Source organism: Achroia grisella, unplaced genomic scaffold, assembly GCF_030625045.1.
Source record: "Achroia grisella isolate CSIRO2021 unplaced genomic scaffold, CSIRO_AGI_Agris_v1 utg782, whole genome shotgun sequence".
Taxonomy (NCBI): domain Eukaryota; kingdom Metazoa; phylum Arthropoda; class Insecta; order Lepidoptera; family Pyralidae; genus Achroia; species Achroia grisella.
The window spans coordinates 4,286,454-4,309,132 of record NW_026713022.1 but is presented as its reverse complement, the minus strand read 5'-3'; the positions used below and the strand labels follow the sequence as shown (position 1 = coordinate 4,309,132).

The 22,679-nt window shown below is 35.8% G+C and overlaps 1 protein-coding gene across 1 annotated transcript in view; it reads left to right on the top strand.

Moving 5' to 3' along the window:
• Window positions 1–6,643: 6,643 nt before the first annotated feature.
• LOC131851336 (uncharacterized) overlaps window positions 6,644–22,679 on the top strand; it is a 30,454-nt gene continuing 14,418 nt past the window's right edge. Inside the window, exon 1 of the mRNA XM_059201826.1 lies at window positions 6,644–6,727. Coding sequence (XP_059057809.1) covers window positions 6,644–6,727 — 84 coding nt within the window. The remainder of the gene's footprint in view (window positions 6,728–22,679) is intronic.

The window sequence follows — 22,679 nt, the reverse complement described above, 5'->3', positions numbered from 1 at the left end:
TGATTTCATCGTTGTCGACTTTTAAGAAAATATATTTTTGATACTCAAACATGTAAAGTTAAGATTACTTTCAGACGGTTAACCGAGATAAGGTAACAACAAACTGTTTGTGCGTCTGTCTAGACACACTGGTATTTTTAAGTACACCTGAATATATACAAATTCCTCCAATATTCAGGTAATATTCAATCACCAGTCTCCAATAGAAATGTGGAGTAGGTGTTGAGTCACCAGTATTGAAGGAAGACTAAGAGGAATAAGAGGATCGTTTATAAAATAAGCCGCTCCTATCGATCCTCCTTCCAATTCAAATGGGGATCGAAGTTACGACGACCTTATTATTTTAGGCTATTTAGTAGGTTCACTCTTTGCGTCATTTATTATTTGCATTATGTTTGGTAAAAAAGAACACCAGTGAAATTCCTACCGTATTCTTCTTGATTAAATCTTCATTTCGAATATGTCGATTGAATTAATAAATTAAGGAATTAAATAAATTTATTTCAATGAAGAATATTTCGATTCTATTTATACATGCTTCTCAGTCCGCTATCAGCTTGTAAATTGTGCTATAATTTAGAAACGTTAGAATTCCCGTCTTGTAGTAACCGTATCCTACAATACTGTCCACAATTTGACAATAAAATTTATAGTCCTCAGAGCAACCAGTCCAACCTTCAGACAGCGTTGTCGTACTCAATACCTGCTTGTACAAAATAATTGATTATTCTCTCAAACTCACAAAACATGGAGGAAGGGTTTATTAATAATGGAGACTATTATCGTATTACCTGCCTTTATACGTACGTTCTTGCACACGACGGCTGTTACGCAGGATATAATGAGCATAAAATGTAGACAAAAAGAACGAGAAAAACAGCGCAGTTAGCTCGCATAATCCCGCGTCCTTCAATCGTGCAAGCTTTATCGCCTTTTTGTAATAATTAATTTCAATAACAAAATGGCGAACATCAAATTATTGCGGAACAAAAACATAGCGCCTTTACCCCGCGCTTTCTCGCGTCCTTCAATCATGCGTACTTTAAAGCCTTTTAAATTATTATAATTTCAAAATGGTGGACATCAAACTATTCCGGAGCAAAATATAGCGCCTTCGTGCATGCTTTAGCCTCCTTTTTATTCAATTATAATTTCAAAATGGCGGCCATGCAACTTAGGAGCAAAATATAGCGCTCGCATTCTCACGTCCTTTAATCGTGCGTGCTTTATTTAGCCTCCTTTTTATTCAATTATAATTTCAAAATGGCGGCCATGCAACTACTGTGGAGCAAAATATAGCGCCTTTAGCTCGCGCATTCTCACGTCCTTTAATCGTGCGTGCTTTAGCCTCCTTTTTATTCAATTATAATTTCAAAATGGCGGACATCAGACTATCAAAACTATAACTACAGAATGATTGTTATTTATTTTTTTATTCAATTATAATTTCAAAATGGCGGCCATGCGTATGCGTAATGACTGTTCGGCGTCTTATGCTCTTTACTATAAGAGTAGTCTGCGTCGGTGCATCAGTCGCTTCAGTGCTTTAACCTTACCCTTCACAGCTGTAAGCTTCTTATCTTGTAATTCTACTGCTTTAACTTTACCCTTCACAGCTGTAAGCTTCTTATCTTGTAATTCTACTGCTTTAAAAGAACCCTTCACAGCTGTAAAGACAGCTTATCTTGTATAATTCTACAGCTTTAACTTTACCCTTCACAGCTGTAAGATTTGTAATTCTACTGCTTTAACAACCCTTCACAGCTTTAAATTAATAATCCTGTAATTCACACTGCTTTAGCCTTACCCTTCACAGCTGTAAGCTTCTTATCTTGTAATTCTACTGCTTTAACTTTACCCTTCACAGCTGTAAGCTTCTTATCTTGTAATTCTACTCTTTAAAGACCCTTCACAGCTGTAAAACTTCTTATCACATGAATTTTACTGCTTTAACTTTACCCTTCACAGCTGTAAGCTTCTTATCTTGTAATTCTACTGCTTTAACCTTACCCTTCACAGCTGTAAGCTTCTTATCCTGTAATTCTACTGCTTTAACCTTACTCTTCACAGCTGTAAGCTTCTTATCCTGTAATTCTACTGCTTTAACCTTACCCTTCACAGCTGTAAGCTTCTTATCTTGTAATTCTACTGCTTTAACTTTACCCTTCACAGCTGTAAGCTTCTTATCTTGTAATTCTACTGCTTTAACCTTACCCTTCACAGCTTACAGCTGTACATAAGACAGCTTACAGTTGTAAGCTGTGAAGGGTATGGTTAAAGTAGTAGAATTACAGGATAAGAAGCATGACATCTTAGTCCGAGATGTCATTCTCTAACCTGTAATAGTCATTCCATTAAATTAATTTACTTATTTAATGAAAAAGTGACATAATTGTGAAGCTTTTGGAAAAGAATAAGATCTGCATCATATTTTGATGATATGTGTTCATAATCCATCTAAAAGAGAATATACCATCCAAGCTTTAAAGTTAAATATATTAGACATACGAGTGTTCCATGAAATATTAGCAGAACCAGTTTCCGATGCAACCAAGTTGTTGTTCTGGGTGGTATCATATTGGTTTTAGTTTTTTAAGTTGATTTTTATTTTATGTTTGTTATTTAATGTAGGTACGATGGGATTGTCATCGTCACATTTTGTGTACAAAATTCCCAAAAGAAAAGCTGTAATAATTCACGAAATGCAACGTATGACACTCGTAACATTTATTATAATATTCGTTACACTAATCAGGTATTGCCTTATCTGTTTTATTGTTATTTTTATGATAAACAACATTTATTTAAAAGATCAACGCAAGTTTCTTGTTTGTTGTTCTTGTGAGGAGTCTGCTTTCCTTATGAATATGACTATTCAAAAGTTCTTATATTAATATTATTTGTGTTTATACATTTCGATTTTTTTGCATATAAACGGTTTCAAACAGCACTTTTGAAACTTTGCAGTAATATTGCTTATGCATCAGAATAATATATAGAGTATATTATTATTGAAAGTTATATATTGCAATATAAGGAAACCGTGGGCAAGGTATTTATTTTCTTTTATTTATTTTTTTATTTATTTAATTAACACAATATAAACTTACAGCTAATTACCAACACGTTTATATTTTAAAACTATTTATACTACTTAAAATTATACGATGATAAAAATATTCTTATTTTAGTAATTATGGAAGGCAAGGCTTCTGTATAAACGTCAGCATCTTGGACCTTACCTAAAAATAAATTTAATAATTGCAATGCTCTCATAGTGGGAGAATTGCTAGCGTGGCTTGTGCGTATCGTATTATAATATTTTTATTACTATAATACTAGCTGTGTAAAAATAAATAAATACTACTTGTTAGTCGTTAATCTACGGCTACAACTACTCAATTTTTTTAAAAGTTACACAGATACCTAAGTTATTTAGTTCATCTGTCACACATGTCGTCAAAAATATTTTTGGTCCCTTTGGAATACCGGAAAATCTTGTTACTAATAACAGCACCCAATTTACGTCACAGGAATTTTGTAATTTTTCTAAGTTATGGGAGTTCAATCACGTGACTATCCCAGATCAAGTGATCACGCAGAGTGTAATATACAAAGTATAAAAACATTATTACTTAAATCTCACGAATATAGTGAAAACTGGCATTTATTGTTTGTTACTTAATTTTAGAAATACACCAATTACCGATGAGACTTATTCACCAGCAAAGTTATTAATGAACCACCGATTGAAAACAAAGCTACCTGCTACCGATAATTTGTTAGAATCCAATCCAGTCTCTTATAATGATAACTTTAAATATATATTAAATAATATTAAAAAAGGGAAAAAGTATTATGATCCTGGTACACGTAAAATACAAGATGCATAACAACACATACATATACATATACCTACTTTCAACATATTATAATAGATAGTCCTAATTATAATATTATTTATTATGAATACTGATTCGTTTGCGTGCACACAGTTTATAATCATATAATTAAAAAAAACTAAGAGGAAAGCAAAAGTGTTAACAATAATTTATTTTCTCTATTTATTCATTTATTTCAGGCAACTAAGCCCATATAATAAGTACGTTATAGATTAACATACATATAATTTAATATTTAAAAAGTAATATATTGATGTGGTCACGGCACTGAACACAGCAATCTGCCACGACAGCGCCGATATACATACCACACCTATCGGACAGTAGTCCATCATGAAGGTGGGCAGCATATTGGTAGGGACCCGGGCCACAAACGCCTTGTAACTCGTTTTCTGACTCGACTCCGGCAGTGTCACCTTCAATGTTACTTGATGTCAATGTCCTGCTCTTTGGTGGCGTTTTGTAGACGGGACAACTACATTTCCTTGTAACGCAAGCTGCATGGCGACTGAAATAAGGTGAAATACTTGACCTTACCTTAGCAGTACCCGGTCACGCATTCTTTTCTTCTCCTACATCTCTAAATACAATAAAATTATTAATTTATAAAAATAATAATAATATGGGTACTAGACAATTGATACAAATACATAGATATTTTTTTCGCAAATACATACATATTATATAATACATAGAAAATACCCAGACCGATACAAACAATCATACTCATGAATACAAATATTTGTGCCGTGTGAGGAATCGAATCCACGACCATCGGACGTAAAGCGGTGTGCTAGACCGCTAGACCACTGAGGTCGTCACAATAAAATTATGTGTGTAGTTACAAAACACAATGAAAACAAGTTGACCATTTCAAACAGTTAAGCGGATGAGTCAAAGTTAGTGAACAACAGAGGCTGAATATGACATGTTAATTCTTTTGAATGGCAATGTATGACTATTTCTATTACAGTCGTCACGACGTCTGTAGTGCATTTATATACGTATATAGGCGACGGTTACCACTTACCGTCAAGTGCCATTGCAATTACCAGGGATGTTATGGATATGAAATTTCTGATACAATCAGAAATTTCATATCCAATGATGAGGTTATACGAATGAATATTATACCGAATACGGATACGGATGGTGATATGAAATTATATCGGATTATCCGTTAGTTTTGAATAATTTCGGATACGGTTATTTAAAGAATTTCAAAAATAAAACACAAATAGCTAATAAAATGGTTACATAACATGTCAAAATTAGGCTCTGCCCCTATCTGATATTGTCCGAAACTTTTAGTTCGGTTATGGTTACGGATATTTTTTTATATCGGATATCCGATAGTTTCGGTTACGGTTACGGAATTCGTTAACAACCCTAGCAATTACATAATGAAATTACACAAATATTTTAGGATAGAGACAGCAGCCCACGTGTAATGAATAAATTACAGGAAATCATTATAGAAATATAATGTATGATTTAAAATGCTGTACTACGCTAGATAAGAATAATTATAGACTAAAAAAACTATGTACGTACTCAGTATCTTTTATTACAAAATTATTGTATTATTACATCTAAGATAGATAGAGAAAGTACCTACTTATTTATGAAAATTTGATCACCCCTAGTGAAACATCTTATAATACTTCAATAATCAGATAGAATGCTTAATAGAGAAAAATAATCTTTTATTACAAAAACATAATTTTAACATAACTATTATTTCCATTTCATATTCTAGCGTTTAAATACTAGCATAAAGTTTAATAGAAGAGTAAACATTAAATCTAGAACAAATTCGAAAAGAGTAAAAAATTCTTTAAAACCCTCAACATCCTTGCTCGTTCTTCTTGTATTGAGTCTGCATTCCGAATGATTGGAAAATCACAAAATATGACTATTCAAAAGTGTTTATATTAAATTCACTTTAATAAAGATAATTTCTTTTTGTATTTAATATTTAATTTAATTTAATTTAAAAGTAATTTAATTCAAACGTTTTATTTTCTGGCGTGGAAAGACAATGGAAGCCAATATTATCCGATAACCGGAAAATTTTTGTAGGTGCTGAAAGAGAATGTTCTTCAATTGTATAAAACGGACTAGATACGATAACCGATTTTATCTAATGATAGTATAAAGTTCACTTTCATTCATCCATATGCACCTCATTTCGGGGGTTGTTGGGAAATTTGCATCAAATTGTGTAAGATCACCTCAGACTAATAGTAGGCAATGCTAATTTAAATTTTGAGGAGTTCAGCACGGTATTGACACAAATAGAGGGCGTCCTGAACTCTCGTCTCCTCTCAACTATGTCCACAGATCCTGCCGATTATTCACCTTTAACTCCTGCCGTGCAATATTCTGCGTCTGTGGCGCATTACATATGCGCGGGAAAAATAACTGACTACAAAATGGCTTCTTCTGCAGACATCCTCATAAACTGTTATACTCTTGATTCCTAATTATTTTATACCGTTCTGCATAACTATATATGTCTGAAATTTACTTTTATTTTAATAAACTATTTTTTTATAGATACAACAAACCTATAAATATAAATACAACTCTATAAATACAGCCCCTATTATCATACCTAATAGTACCTACGTATTAAAATAATTTAATTTTTCCGGCAATTATGTGCAAATAAGTTACAAATAAATTTAAATATAAGAGCGAAGTTGTTTGTTCAGTTATTTGGTAGATTACAATTCAATATGGCGGGTGGTGTTCAGGGGGCTATTGTAATCATTGGATTACTTTTTTATTCGGTACAAGAGGCGAAGGAATTGCGTGGCACGGTTGGTATTTATGACTATAATGTTATATTTGTATAATGGCAACCCGTCCCCGGCTTCGCACGGGCCCAATATTTGTTTAACTTTTAAACTGTTCGACATTTTAGTAAATCTTCTTATTAGACTCTTTAACATGCTGTAAAAAGTAATATCCATTTTGATTTACCTATTTGACTTTATAAGAATTTGTAGTGTGTCAGTCAGTAAGGTCCTTCTTTTGTTAAAACTAAGATATCTCCTAAAATGTTCTTTGAATACAAATTATGTAAACATTTTTGTTCAAAGTTAAAAAACGCATTTATTTGAATAAGGATTAATATCATATTTATAAAACACCTTCTCAAATAATGCATTAATCTACATATGTATCTATATCTATACATCTATACATCTATATCTATACATATAAATAAAATTGGAGTGTCTGTTTGTAATATTGAAATAACCGTTATTTACTGCATGCATATGAATATAAATATGAAACATACACCAAAAAAACACTGTTTAAAATTTTTGTCTGTCTGTCTGTCGTTCTGTTTGTTCCGGCTAATCTCTGAAACGGCTGAACCGATTTTAACGGGACTTTTTATGGCAGGTAGCTGATGTAATAGGGAGTAACTTAGGCTACTTTTATTTTAGAAAAATATTTAATTTTATAGAAAAATAAAGTAATGTTGTAAGTAAAACCGCGCGCTCATGCGCATGCACCGCGCTGGGCCGATACCTCGGGGGCCTCTCGCTACTTCTCACACCAACGAATCACCATAATTGATGATTGTCTCGACGACTTTATTTAAAAATTGATTTCCAGTTCTTATATCATATACTTTTAATTGATAGGTATATTTTATAATTACACCGATCCGTTCTTCTTATCTTAAATCAAAATATTTTGTTACATGTTTACTGCTTTCCTTTTTTACCTTTAAGTAATTATTATAAATTAGGTACATTTGTGTTCAATATTCAGATTTAAATTGAAATTTATAAATTATTTACAGGTTATTTTATTTAGTTAGTAACGTAGATGTTGTTTATTCCTAAAATATATATTTTTAAGTTGGATTTTTTGTTTTTTAAATGCACACTCTATACATGCATACATACATACATATAAATAAAATCGGAGTGTCTGTTTGTAATCCTTATTAATATTAAAAATGCGAAAGTAACTCTGTCTGTCTGTCTCGCTTTCACGGAAAAACTACTGAAAAGATTAAATGATATTTGGTACACAGATAGTTTAGACCCCTAGAAAGGACATGGCTACTTTTTAATGCGAAAAAGAGTAGCAAGGGCTTGAAAGGGGGAATTAAAGATTGTATGGAAGAATCGTCATTTTTGAAGCTAAACACTTGAAATTTCATGTCAGTAAGTGGCGTTTAGCTGCAGGGTTGCCATGTGCAGCAAAAACTCGATTGAATATATTCAAATTTTTTTCCAAAACCTAAATCACCTCTAGCTTGGTCGCCATCTTGAATTTTTGAAATTTCATAATTTTCCCTAGAGGCCGGGTCTTTCAGCCTCCCAACGCCTTATAATAAGGATGGGTAAGTCCCCCGCAAGTACCCTAGGAATTTCAGTGTTTGGATAGACACCCCAATTTCAATTTTGGTCAAACCATGTATGGGTGTTGCCAACAAATTTCGACGAAACCCACCTAAAACCCTTTAGGGGATGTTTCTCGATAGGCCTTGATGCCTCTTTTGTCAAAAATGCCGAAAAAATTTTTTCCCACTTTTTGGGACATTTCTCCCAAATTACCCCAAATTCGGAAAATCTTATTAGCGCTGGCAATACTTCTTACCGAGACCCATCATCGCCCCATAGAAGCCGACTCGCTGCGGGGTTGCCCTGTACCTAAAAAATGACTTTGAAAATAATCCGGATTTTTAGGACCAAATTGTGTGAATTTGGTCCTAAAAATCCGTCCCCATCTCGGCGGCCATCTTGGATTTTCGAAATTTCATAATTTTCCTTAGAGGCCGGGTCCTTCGACTTTCCTATGCTCTACAACCGGTGTCACCAGCACCCCCGCAACTACCCTGGGAATTTCGGTTTTTGAAACCCTCGAAAAATTTCAATTTTCATTTTCATTTTTCACGCCGCCATCTTGGATTTTTATTTTTTTCTTTTAACCTGAAATGCAACCGTTTGCGGCCCGCTACGAACCACCGCTTGAACGAAATCGATCCGACGGAAATTGACAAAGTTCAGTCGCCATCTTGGTCCGCCATCTTGGATTTTCCCAACTTTCGGAATTTTCTCGTGGTCACCCTAGCGAGAGGTACACTTCCCCCATACATCGTCACGACCCCCCGGCACTCCTTCTGGGAGAACAACTATGTCAATCAGTGAGTGAGTCACCGTAATGCAGCTTTATATATTATAGACTAGAGGGTGCGTGTGTGCGCGGGCCTCAAGAGGCCCGCGAGGCGTTGTCGTTGATTTTTTTTGTGAAGACGGTTTTCTTTTCGAATAGACTTAGTTGGCAAGTAGAGTTGTCTGTTTTGATACGATTAGGTGACTTCCTATTGTAACAGTGAATTTTTGTTTCACGTGTACCATCCTGTGGCGAAACTTTGTATTGTAATGGTCACAATACGAAACCTAACCTAACTTACCTTTCTGTATACTATATTAGTCTGGGGTCAAAGTTTTTAATGTAGAGATCATAATACGAAACCTAACCTAACCTACCTTTTTGTTTACTATATTATTCTGAGGGCATAATTTCTACTGTAAGAGTCGCAATACAAAACCTAACCTAACCTACCTTTCTATATACCATTTCGACCTGTGCCTTTAATTTTTATTGCAATGGGCACAATACAAAACCTCACATTACCTACCTTTCTGTATACTATATTAATTTGGGTTCACAGTTTTTAATGTAGAAATCATAATACAAAACCTAAACTAAGCTACCTTTTTGTTTACTATACCATTCTATATACCATTTCGACTTTTTATTTTTTTTTATTTTGACTTAGCTACCCGGGTGACAAAAACATTTCGTCCATACATTGTCAACTTCTTCTAATAGTTTACTATGAAAACCGTTGTAACAACTTACATCGGTTTTCATAGTAAAGTTTTCCAAACAATTTTGATAAAAGCCTTAGGGTTATTATTTATCGTAGGTAAAGGACCTATGATAAATAATAACCACTCAACACTCTTTTAATTAAAATATCATAAATATTAAAATCGGAGAAAGTTTTTAGCGCTGGCAATACTAAGATTCAATGCCATCCCATAAAAGCGGACTCGCTGCATGGTTACCATGTACCAAAATAAAAAAATCTTCCAAATTTTGTTCAAAGTCAACCTCGGCGGCCATCTTGGATTTTTCCATTTTGATACTTCTGACGTATATATTACATGACGACAGATATATTTCGTCCATATATTGTACAGAGACACGGTCCTTTTAAAATATTCGGTCGGTTCCTTAGTAAATATTACTTTCTACGAAAATCTATGCATGGTGTTGCCCCCTAATTTTACAAAAAATTGCATAAAACTATAAAGATGAGATTTATTATAGATACCCGTCACTTTTATGTTAAAATGTCGGAAAAAAATTTCCCACATTTAAGGTTTGCAAAATTACCCAAAAATCGGGGAAAATTTGTAGCCTATATAATACTTCACGTCTTTGCTCCATAGAAGTAACTTGCTGTAAGGAATAAAATACTACCCCAAAAATGAGTTTTAAAACGTCCCTAAACTTGTCATCGGGAATAAAGTACCCTAACTCGGCCGCCATCTTGAATGATTCCTTTTTAAATAGTTTTAACATATACATCTTCAGGTGAGAAACATTTCGTCCATACATTGTACAGAGCCAAGGTAACTCCTTCTAGTAGTTCCTGAGTACCGTTTACAATGGAAATCGATGTATGGTGTTGCCAGCTCATTTTGACAAAAGCCACCTAAGACCCCTTGGGGATTATTTTTGACAGATCGGCATCATTGTTTGGTCTAAAATGATGAAACAAAAAATCCCACGGTTTTTTACTTCTCTCCGATATTACCCTAAAATCGGGGAAAACCAGACCTTTAGACCAGGTAGTGCTTCGTACCTTGTTTCCACTGCTCCATAAAAGTCAACTCGCTGCAGTGACAATGAGTACCTGAAAACTGAATTTAAAAAAGTACCCTAACTCAGCCGTCATCTTGGATTTTTACTTCTTAATACTTTTGACGTATTCACCCTAGTAACAGAAACTTTTCGTCCATACATTATGTAGAGCCTCGGTGACTTCTTCTTGTACTATTCCCTAAGAAAACTGATCTAAGGTGTTGCCAACTAATTCTGACAAAAACCACGAAAAACCCATAAGGGGATGATTTTTGACAGATATCCATCATTATTTTGTTTGATATACAGAAAAACAAAATTCCCACTTTTTGGACTTGTCTTCTAAATTACCCCAGAATCGGGGTAAATTTTCATACCATTTTTCCTTTTTCATCCATATATTGTACAGAGACACGATCCTTCTAGTGGGTCCTTAGTAAATATTACTCTTTACGAAAATCGATGCATGGTGTTGCCAACTAATTTTACAAAAAATCGCATAAAACTATTAAGGTGAGATTTATTATAGATCCCAGTCACTCTTATGTTAGAATGTAGAAAAAAAAATTCCCACATTTTGGGTTTGCAAAATTACCCAAAAATCGGGGAAAATTTGTAGCCTAGATAATATTTCGAACCGAAATCTACCATGGCTCAATAAAGGTCGACTCGCTGCAGGGAAGCCAGGTACCCCAAAATATATTCCTAAATTTATCATCAGAGATAAAATAGTTAAACTCGGCCACCATCTTGGATTTTTCATTTTTGAATATTTTTAACTTATCCACTTTGGTGACAGAAACATTTTGTCCATACATTGTGCAGAGCTAAGGTGACTCCTTCTAGTAGTTCCTTAGTACTGTTTACTATGAAAATTAGTTAATACTTCGCACCGAGAGTTTCCATTCCTCAATACAAGTCAATTCGTTGCAGGGATGATAGGTACCAAAAACTGAATTTTAAAAAGTTCTTAAAATTGTCGTCATAGATAAAGTATCCTAATTCGGCCGCCATCTTGGATTTTTTCTTTTTAAATACTTTTAACATATACACTGGTGATAGAAACATTTAATCCATATACTGTACAGAGCCCAGGTTACATACACCTAGGAGTTCCTTAGTACGGTTTACTATGAAAATCGATGTATGGTGTTGCCAGGAGATTTTGACAAAAACCACCTAGGGCCCTTTGAGGGATAATTTTGGAACAATGCTCATCACTGTTTTGTTCAAATTGACGAAAAAAAAATTCCACGTTTTTTTACTTTTCTTCGAAATTACCCCAAAATCGGGAAAATTTTTTGGACCAGGTAATATTTCCCACCGAGAATTTCCATTGCTCTATAGAAGTCAACTCGCTGCAAGGTTTAGTGGCACCCCAAAATTGAATTTTTAAAAGTCCCTAAAAATGTCAACATAAATTAAGTACCCTAACTCGGCCGCCATCTTAGATTTTTACTTTTTAATACTTTTGACGTATTCACCTTAGTGACAGAAACATTTCGTTCATACATTGTATAGAGCCTCGGTGACTCCTTCTAGTACTATTCTCTAAGAATACTGATGTAAGGTGTTGCCAGATAATTCTGATAAAAACCACCTAAAATCAATAGGGGGATTGTTTTTGACAGATTTTCATCATTCTTTTGTTTGAAATATCGAAAAAAATTTTTCCCACTTTTTAGGACCTATCTCAACAATTACCCTAAAATCGGGGAAAATTTTTATACCAGGTAATACTTTGTATTGAGACACATCATCTCTCCATAGAAGTCGACTGGCTGTGGGGTTGCCAAGTGTCCTAAAACTACATTTACAAATATCCCAATTTTTCTCCGAAAAGCAAAACTCCCCTATCTCTGCCGCCATCTTGGATTTCTAAAATTTCATAATTTTCCCTAGAGGCCGGGTCCTTCGGCTATCCGACGCCGTACAGTGCGTTGAGCTAGCATACTCGTAGGTACCCTATCAATTTCAGTTTTTGAAGCTAGACCTCAATTTCAAAATTTGTCCGATGATGTATGGGTGTTGCCAGCAAATTCTGAAAAAATCCACCTAAAACCCTTCAGGGGACGATTTGTGGTAGACCAAAACGAGTTCTTCATTTAAAATGTCAAAAAAAAATTTTCCCACTTTATGGGACTTTTTTCCAAAATTAACCCAAAATCGGGGAAATTTTTTAGGCTGGATAAACCTTCCTGCTGAGAGTTATCCAAGTCCGTAGGAAGAGACAAGCTTCGAGGTTGCCATGTGCAGCAAAAACGCGATTGAAAATATCTCAAAATTTTTCGAAAAACTAAATCTCCCATAGCTTGGCCGCCATCTTGGATTTCTGAAATTTCATAATTTTCCCTAGAGGCCGGGTCTTTCAGCCTCCCAATGCCCTACAATAGGGATCGGTAGTATCCCCACAAGTACCCTAGGAATTTCAGTTTTTGGAGAGACACCCCAATTTCTATTTTGGTCAAACCATGTATGGGTGTTGCCAGAAAATTCCAACAAAACCCACCTAAAACCCTTTAGGGGATGTTTCTCGATAGGCCTTGATGCCTCTTTTGTCAAAAATGCCGAAAAATTTTTTTCCCACTTTTTGGGACATTTCTCCCAAATTACCCCAAATTCGGAAATTCTTTTTATCGCTGGCAATACTTCTTACCGAGACCTATCATCGCCCCATAGAAGCCGACTCGCTGCGGGGTTGCCCTATATCTAAAAAATGATTTTGAAAATAATCCGGATTTTTAGGACCAAATTCACACGCCCCCAACTCGTCGGCCATCTTGGATTTTCGAAATTTCATAATTTTCCCTAGAGGTCGGGTCCTTCGAGTTTCCTATGCCCTACAACCGGTGTCGCCAGCACCCCCGCAACTACCCTGGGAATTTCGGTTTTTGAAATCCTAGAAAATTTTCAACCACTTTTTGGCAATTTTTTCACCGCCATCTTGGATTTTAATTTTTTGTTTTTACGCCATATTCTGGGTCCCGCCGAGACGTGCCAAATCACTCTTTGAACGGAATCGATCCGAGCGAAACTGTAAAAGTTAGCCGCCATCTTTGTCCGCCATCTTGGATTTTCCCAAATTTCGGAATTTTCTCGTGGTCACCCTAGCCAAAGGAACATTTCCCCCATACATCGTCTCGACCCCCGGACGCTCCTTCTGGGAGAACAACTATGTCAATCAGTGAGTGAGTCACCGTAATGCAGCTTTATATATTATAGACTAGAGGGTGCGTGTGTGCGCGGGCCTCAAGAGGCCCGCGAGGCGTTGTCGCTGATTTTTTTTGTGAAGACGGTTTTCTTTTCGAATAGACTTGGTTGGCAAGTAGAGTTGTCTGTTTTGATACGAAATCATTCATGTGACTTCAAATTGTAACAGTGTGGCAAAACTTTATGTTGTAATGTTCACAATACAAAACCTAACCTAACCTACCTTTCTGTATACTATATTAGTCTAGGGTCAAGTTTTTAATGTAGAGATTAACCTACCTTTTTGTTTACTATATTATTCTGAGGGCATAATTTCTACTGTAAGAGTCGCAATAGAAATCCTAACCAAACGTAACTTTCAGTATACCATTTCGACCTGTGGCTTTAATTTTTATTGCAATAGGCACAATACAAAACCTCACATTACCTACCTTTCTGTATACTATATTAATTTGGGTTCACAGTTTATAATGTAGAAATCATAATACAAAACCTAACCTAACCTACTTTTTTGTTTACTATATTATTCTGAGGCCATAATTTCTACTGTAAGAGTCGCAATACAAAACCTAACCTAACCTACCTTTCTATATACCATTTCGACTTTTTATTTTTTTTTATTTTGGCTTAGCTACCCGGGTGACAAAAACATTTCGTCCATACATTGTCAACTCCTTCTAATAGTTTACTATGAAAACCGATGTATCAAACTTACATCGGTTTTCATAGTAAAGTTTTCCAAATAATTTTGATAAAAGCCTTAGGGTTATTATTTATCGTAGGTAAAGGACCTATGATAAATAATAACCACTCAACACTCTTTTAATTAAAATATCATAAATATTAAAATCGGAGAAAGTTTTTAGCGCTGGCAATACTAAGATTCAATGCCATCCCATAAAAGCGGACTCGCTGCATGGTTACAATGTACCAAAATAAAAAAATCTTCCAAATTTTGTTCAAAGCCAACCTCGGCGACCATCTTGGATTTTTCCATTTTGATACTTCTGACGTATATATTACATGACGACAGATATATTTCGTCCATATAATGTACAGAGACACGGTCCTTTTAAAATATTCGGTCGGTTCCTTAGTAAATATTACTTTCTACGAAAATCTATGCATGGTGTTGCCCCCTAATTTTACAAAAAATTGCATAAAACTATTAAGATGAGATTTATTATAGATACCCGTCACTTTTATGTTTAAATGTCGAAAAAAAATTCCCACATTTAAGGTTTGCAAAATTACCCAAAAATCGGGGAAAATTTGTAGCCTATATAATACTTCACGTCTTTGCTCCATAGAAGTAACTTGCTGTAAGAAATAAAATACTACCCCAAAAATGAGTTTTAAAACGTCCCTAAACTTGTCATCGGGAATAAAGTACCCTAACTCGGCCGCCATCTTGAATGATTCCATTTTAAATAGTTGTTTTAACATATACACCTTGGTGAGAAACATTTCGTCCATACATTGTACAGAGCCAAGGTAACTCCTTCTAGTAGTTCCTAAGTACTGTTTACAATGGAAATCTATATATGGTGTTGCCAGCTCATTTTAACAAAAAACACCTAAGACCCCTTGGGGATTATTTTTGACAGATCGTCATCATTGTTTGGTCTAAAATGATGAAACAAAAAATTCCACGTTTTTTTTTACTTCTCTCCGATATTACCCTAAAATCGGGGAAAATTTTTAGACCAGATAGTGCTTCGTACCCAGAGTTTCCACTGTTCCATAAAAGTCAACTCGCTGCAGTGACGATGGGTACCTGAAAATTGAATTTAAAAAAGTACCCTAACTCGGCCGCCATCTTAGATTTTTACTTCTTAATACTTTTGACGTATTCACCCTAATAACAGAAACATTTCGTCCATACATTATGTAGAGTCTCGGTGACTTCTTCTTGTACTATTCCCTAAGAAAACTGATCTAAGATGTTGCCAAATAATTGTGACAAAAACCAATAAGGGGATGATTTTTGACAGATATCCATCATTATTTTGTTTGAAATATCGAAAAAAAAATCCCACATTTTGGACTTGTCTTCTAAATTACCCAAAATCGGGGAAAATTTTCATACCATTTTTCCTTTTTCGTCCATATATTGTACAGAGACACGATCCTTCTAGTGGGTCCTTAGTAAATATTACTTTTTACGAAAATCGATGCATGGTGTTGCCACCTAATTTTACAAAAAATCGCATATAACTATTAAAATGATATTTATTATAGATCTCCGTTGCTCTTATATATAGTTTGTCGAAAAAAAAATCCCACATTTTGGGTTTGCAAAATTACCCAAAAAACGGGGAACATTTGTAACCTAGGTAATATTTCGAACCGAAATCTACCACGGCTCAATAAAGGTCGACTCGCTGCAGGGAAGCCAGGTAAATTTATCATCAGAGAAAAAATACTCAAACTCGGCCGCCACCTTGGATTTTTCCTTTTTTAAATACTTTTAACTTATCCACTTTGGTGACAGAAACATTTTGTCCATACATTGTACAGATGTAAGGTGACTCCTTCTAGTACTTCCTTAGTACTGTTTACTATGAAAATTAGTTAATACTTCGCACCGAGAGTTTCCATTCCTCAATAGAAGTCAGTTCGCTGCAGGGTTGATAGGTGCCACAAAACTGAATTTACTAAAAAGACCTTAAAATTGTCATAATAAATAAAGTATCCTAATTCGGCCGCCATCTTGGATTTTTCCTTTTTAAATACTTTTAACACATACATTTTGGTGACAGAAACACTTCATATATACATTGTACAGAGCCCAGGTTACACCTCTAGTTCCTTAGTACGGTTTACTATGAAAATCGATGTATGGTGCTGCCAGATGATTTTGACAAAAACCACCTAGGATCCTTTGGGGGATGATTTTGAACCAATGCTCATCACTGTTTTGTTCAAATTAACGAAAAAAAAAAATTCCCACGTTTTTTTACTTTTCTCCGAAATTACCCCAAAATCGGGGAAAATTTTTAGACCAGGTAAAATTTTCCACCGAGAGTTTCCATTGCTCTATAGAAGTCAACTCGCGTCAGGGATTAATTGTACCCCAAAATTGAATTTTAAAAAGTCCCTAAAATTGTCAACATAAATTAAGTACCCTAACTCGGCCGCCATCTTAGATTTTTACTTTTTAATACTTTTGACATATTCACCCTAGTGACAGAAACATTTCGTTCATACATTGTATAGAGCCTCAGCGACTCCTTCTAGTTCTATTCTCTAAGAAAACTGATGTAAGGTGTTGCCAGATAATTCTGACAAAAAACACCTAAACTCAATAGGGGGATTGTTTTTGACAGATTTTCATCATTCTTTTGTTTGAAATGTCCAAAAAAATTTTTCCCACTTTTTAGGACCTATCTCAAAAATTACCCTAAAATCGGGGAAAATTTTTATACCAGGTAATACTTTGTGTTGAGACACATCATCTCTCCATAGTAGTCGACTGGCTGTGGGGTTGCCAAGTGTCCTAAAACTACATTTAAAAATATCCCAATTTTTCTCCGAAAAGCAAAACTCCCCTATCTCTGCCGCCATCTTGGATTTCTAAAATTTCATAATTTTCCCTAGAGGCCGAGTCCTTCGGCTATCCGACGCCGTACAGTGCGTTGAGCTAGCATACTCGTAGGTACCCTATCAATTTCAGTTTTTGAAGCTAGACCTCAATTTCAAAATTTGTCCGATGATGTATGGGTGTTGCCAGCAAATTCTGAAGAAATCCACCTAAAACCCTTCAGGGGACGATTTGTAGTAGACCAAAACGAGTTCTTCATTTAAAATGTCAAAAAAAAAATTTCCCACTTTATGGGACTTTTTTCCAAAATTAACCCAAAATCGGGGAAAAATTTTAGACCTGGCAAATCTTCTTACTCAGACTTACCCATGTCAGTAGGTGGCGTTTAGCTGCAGGGTTGCCATGTGCAGCAAAAACTCGATTGAAAATATCCCAAATTTTTTCCAAAAACTAAATCTCCCATAGCTTGGTCGCCATCTTGGATTTTTGAAATTTCATAATTTTCCCTAGAGGCCGGGTCTTTCAGCCTCCCAATGCCCTATAATAGGGATCGGTAGCTCCCCCGCAAGTACCCTAGGAATTTCAGTTTTTGGAGAGACACCCCAATTTCTATTTTGGTCAAACCATGTATGGGTGTTGCCAGCAAATTCCAACAAAACCCACCTAAAACCCTTTAGGGGATGTTTCTCGATAGGCCTTGATGCCTCTTTTGTCAAAAATGCCGAAAAAATTTTTTCCCACTTTTTGGGACATTTCTCCCAAATTACCCTAAATTCGGAAATTCTTTTTATCGCTGGCAATACTTCTTACCGAGACCCATCATCGCCCCATAGAAGCCGACTCGCTGCGGGGTTGCCCTGTACCTAAAAAATGATTTTGAAAATAATCCGGATTTTTAGGACCAAATTCACACGCCCCCAACTCGTCGGCCATCTTGGATTTTCGAAATTTCATAATTTTCCCTAGAGGTCGGGTCCTTCGAGTTTCCTATGCCCTACAACCGGTGTCGCCAGCACCCCCGCAACTACCCTGGGAATTTCGGTTTTTGAAACCCTAGAAAATTTTCAACCAGTTTTTGGCAATTTTTTCGCCGCCATCTTGGATTTTAATTTTTTGTTTTTACGCCATATTCTGGGTCCCGCCGAGACGTGCCAAATCACTCTTTGAACGGAATCGATCCGAGCGAAACTGTAAAAGTTAGCCGCCATCTTTGTCCGCCATCTTGGATTTTCCCAAATTTCGGAATTTTCTCGTGGTCACCCTAGCCAAAGGAACATTTCCCCCATACATCGTCTCGACCCCCGGACGCTCCTTCTGGGAGAACAACTATGTCAATCAGTGAGTGAGTCACCGTAATGCAGCTTTATATATTATAGACTAGAGGGTGCGTGTGTGCGCGGGCCTCAAGAGGCCCGCGAGGCGTTGTCGTTGATTTTTTTTGTGAAGACGGTTTTCTTTTCGAATAAACTTGGTTGGCAAGTAGAGTTAGTTGTCTGTTTTGATACGATTAGGTGACTTCCTATTGTAACAGTGAATTTTGTTTCACGTGTACCATCCTGTGGCGAAACTTTGTATTGTAATAGTCACAATACAAAACCTAACCTAACCTACCTTTTTGTTTACTATATTATCCTGAGGCCACAATTTCTACTGTAAGACTCGCAATACAAAACCTAACCTAACCTACCTTTCTATATACCATTTCGACCTGTGGCTTTAATTTTTATTGCAATGGGCACAATACAAAACCTCACATTACCTACCTTTCTGTATACTATATTAATTTGGGTTCACAGTTTCTAATGTAGAGATCATAATACAAAACCTAACCTAACCTACCTTTCTATATACCATTTCTACTTTTTATTTTTTTTTATTTTGGCTTAGCTACCCGGGTGACAAAAACATTTCGTCCATACATTGTCAACTCCTTCTAATAGTTTACTATGAAAACCGTTGTAACAACTTACATCGGTTTTCATAGTAAAGTTTTCCAAATAATTTTGGTAAAAGCCTTAGGGTTATTATTGGCAATTGGCTGGCAATACTGAGATTCAATGCCATCCCATAAAAGCGGACTCGCTGCATGGTTACCATGTACCAAAATAAAAAAATCTTCCAAATTTTGTTCAAAGTTAACCTTGGCGGCCATCTTGGTTTTTCCATTTTGATACTTCTGACATATATATTACATGACGACAGATATATTTCGTCCATATATTGTACAGAGACACGGTCCTTTTAGTGGGTCCTTAGTAAATATTACTTTCTACGAAAATCTATGCATGGTGTTGCCACCTAATTTAACAAAAAATTGCATAAAACTATTTAGATGAGATTTATTATAGATACCCGTCACTTTTATGTTTAAAAATGTCGAATAAAAATTTCCCACATTTTGGGTTTGCAAAATTATCCAAAAATCGGGGAAAATTTGTAGCCTAGATAATATTTCGAACCGAAATCTACCATGGCTCAATAAAGGTCGACTCGCTGCAGGGAAGCCAGGTACCCCAAAATGTATTCCTAAATTTATCATCAGAGATAAAATACTCGAACTCGGCCGCCATCTTAGATTTTTCCTTTTTGAATACTTTTAACTTATCCACTTTGGCGATTGAAACATTTTGTTCATACATTGTACAGAGCTAAGGTGACTCCTTCTAGTAGTTCCTTAGTACTGTTTACTATGAAAATTAGTTAATACTTCGCACCGAGAGTTTCCATTCCTCAATACAAGTCAATTCGTTGCAGGGATGATGCCACAAAAATGAATTTTAAAAAGTTCTTAAAATTGTCATCATAGATAAAGTATCCTAATTTGGCCGCCATCTTGGATTTTTTCTTTTTAAATACTTTTAACATATACACTGGTGATAGAAACATTTCATCCATATATTGTACAGAGCCCAGGTTACATACACCTAGGAGTTCCTTAGTACGATTTACTATGAAAATCGATATATGGTGTTGCCAGGAGATTTTGACAAAATCACCTAGGGCCCTTTGAGGGATAATTTGGGACCAATGCTCATCACTCATCACTGTTTTGTTCAAATTGCCGAAAAAAAAATTCCACGTTTCTTACTTTTCTTCGAAATTACCCCAAAATCGGGAAAATTTTTTGGACCAGGTAATATTTCCCACCGAGAATATCCATTGCTCTATAGAAGTCAACTCGCTGCAAGGTTTAGTGGTACCCCAAAATTGAATTTTTAAGTCCCTAAAAATGTCAACATGAATTAAGTACCCTAACTCGGCCGCCATCTTAGAATTTTACTTTTTAATACTTTTAACATATTCACCCTAGTGACAGAAACATTTCGTTCATACATTGTACAGAGCCTCGGTGACTCCAAGTACTATTCTCTAAGAAAACTGATGTAAGGTGTTGCCAGATAATTCTGACAAAAACCACCTAAAATCAATAGGGGGATTGTTTTTGACAGATTTTCATTATTCTTTTGTTTGAAATGTCCGAAAATTATTGTCCCACTTTTTTAGGACTTATCTCAAAAATTACCCTAAAATCGGGGAAAATTTTTATACCAGGTAATACTTTGTGTTGAGACACATCATCTCTCCATAGAAGTCGACTGGCTGTGGGGTTGGCAAGTATCCTAAAACTACATTTAAAAATATCCCAAATTTTCTCCGAAAAGCAAAACTCCCCTACCTCTGCCGCCATTTTGGATTTTTACTTCTTAATACTTTTGATGTATTCACCTTAGTAACAGATATATTTCGTCCATACATTATGTAGAGCCTCGGTGACTTCTTCTTGTACTATTCCCTAAGAAAACTGATCTGAGGTGTTGCCAGATAATTTTGACAAAAACCACCAAAAATCCTTAAGGGGATGACTTTTGACAGATTTTCATCATTCATTTGTTTGAAATGTCGAAAAAAAAATTTCCCACTTTTTAGGACCTGTCTCAAAAAATACCCCAAAATCGGGGAAAATTTTCATACCAGGTAATACTTTGTGTCAAGAGACATCATCTCTCCATAGAAGTCAACTCGCTGCGGGGTTGCCATGTGTCCTAAAACAACATTTAAAAATATCCCAAATTTTCTCCGAAAAGCAAAACTCCCCTATCTGTGCCGCCATCTTGGATTTCTAAAATTTCATAATTTTCCCTAGATGCCGGGTCCTTCGGCTATCCGACGCCGCACAGTGCGTTGAGCTAGCACACTCGTAGGTACCCTATCAATTTCAGTTTTTGAAGCTAGACCTCAATTTCAAAATTTGTCCCATGATGTATGGGTGTTGCCAGCAAATTCTGACAAAATTCCCCTAAAACCCTTCAGGGGACGATTTTTGGTAGACCAACAAGACTTTTTCATTTAAAATGTCGAAAAAAATTTTTCCCACTTTATGGGACTTTTCTCCAAATTTAACCCAAAATCGGGGAAAATTTTTAGCCCTGGCAAATCTTCTTACTGAGACTTACCCATGTCAGTAGGTGGCGTTTAGCTACGGGGTTGCCATGTGCAGCAAAAACGCGATTGAAAATATCCCAAAATTTTTCCAAAAACTTAATCTCCCATAGCTTGGCCGCCATCTTGGATTTCTGAAATTTCATAATTTTCCCTAGAGGCCGGGTCTTTCAGCCTCCCAATGCCCTACAATAGGGATCGGTAGCATCCCCGCAAGTACCCTAGGAATTTCAGTTTTTGGAGAGACACCCCAATTTCTATTTTGGTCAAACCATGTATGGGTGTTGCCAGCAAATTTCAACAAAACCCACCTAAAACCCTTTAGGGGATGTTTCTCGATAGGCCTTGATGCCTCTTTTGTCAAAAATATCGAAAAAAATTTTTCCCACTTTTTGGACCATTTCTCCCAAATTACCCCAAATTCGGGAATTCTTTTTAGCGCTGGCAATACTTCTTACCGAGACCCATCATCGCCCCATAGAAGCCGACTCGCTGCGGGGTTGCCCTGTACCTAAAAAATGACTATGAAAATAATCCGGATTTTTAGGACCAAATTCACACGCCCCCAACTCGGCGGCCATCTTGGATTTTCGAAATTTCATAATTTTCCCTAGAGGCCGGGTCCTTCGACTTTCCTATGCCCCACAACCGGAGTCGCCAGCACCCCCGCAACT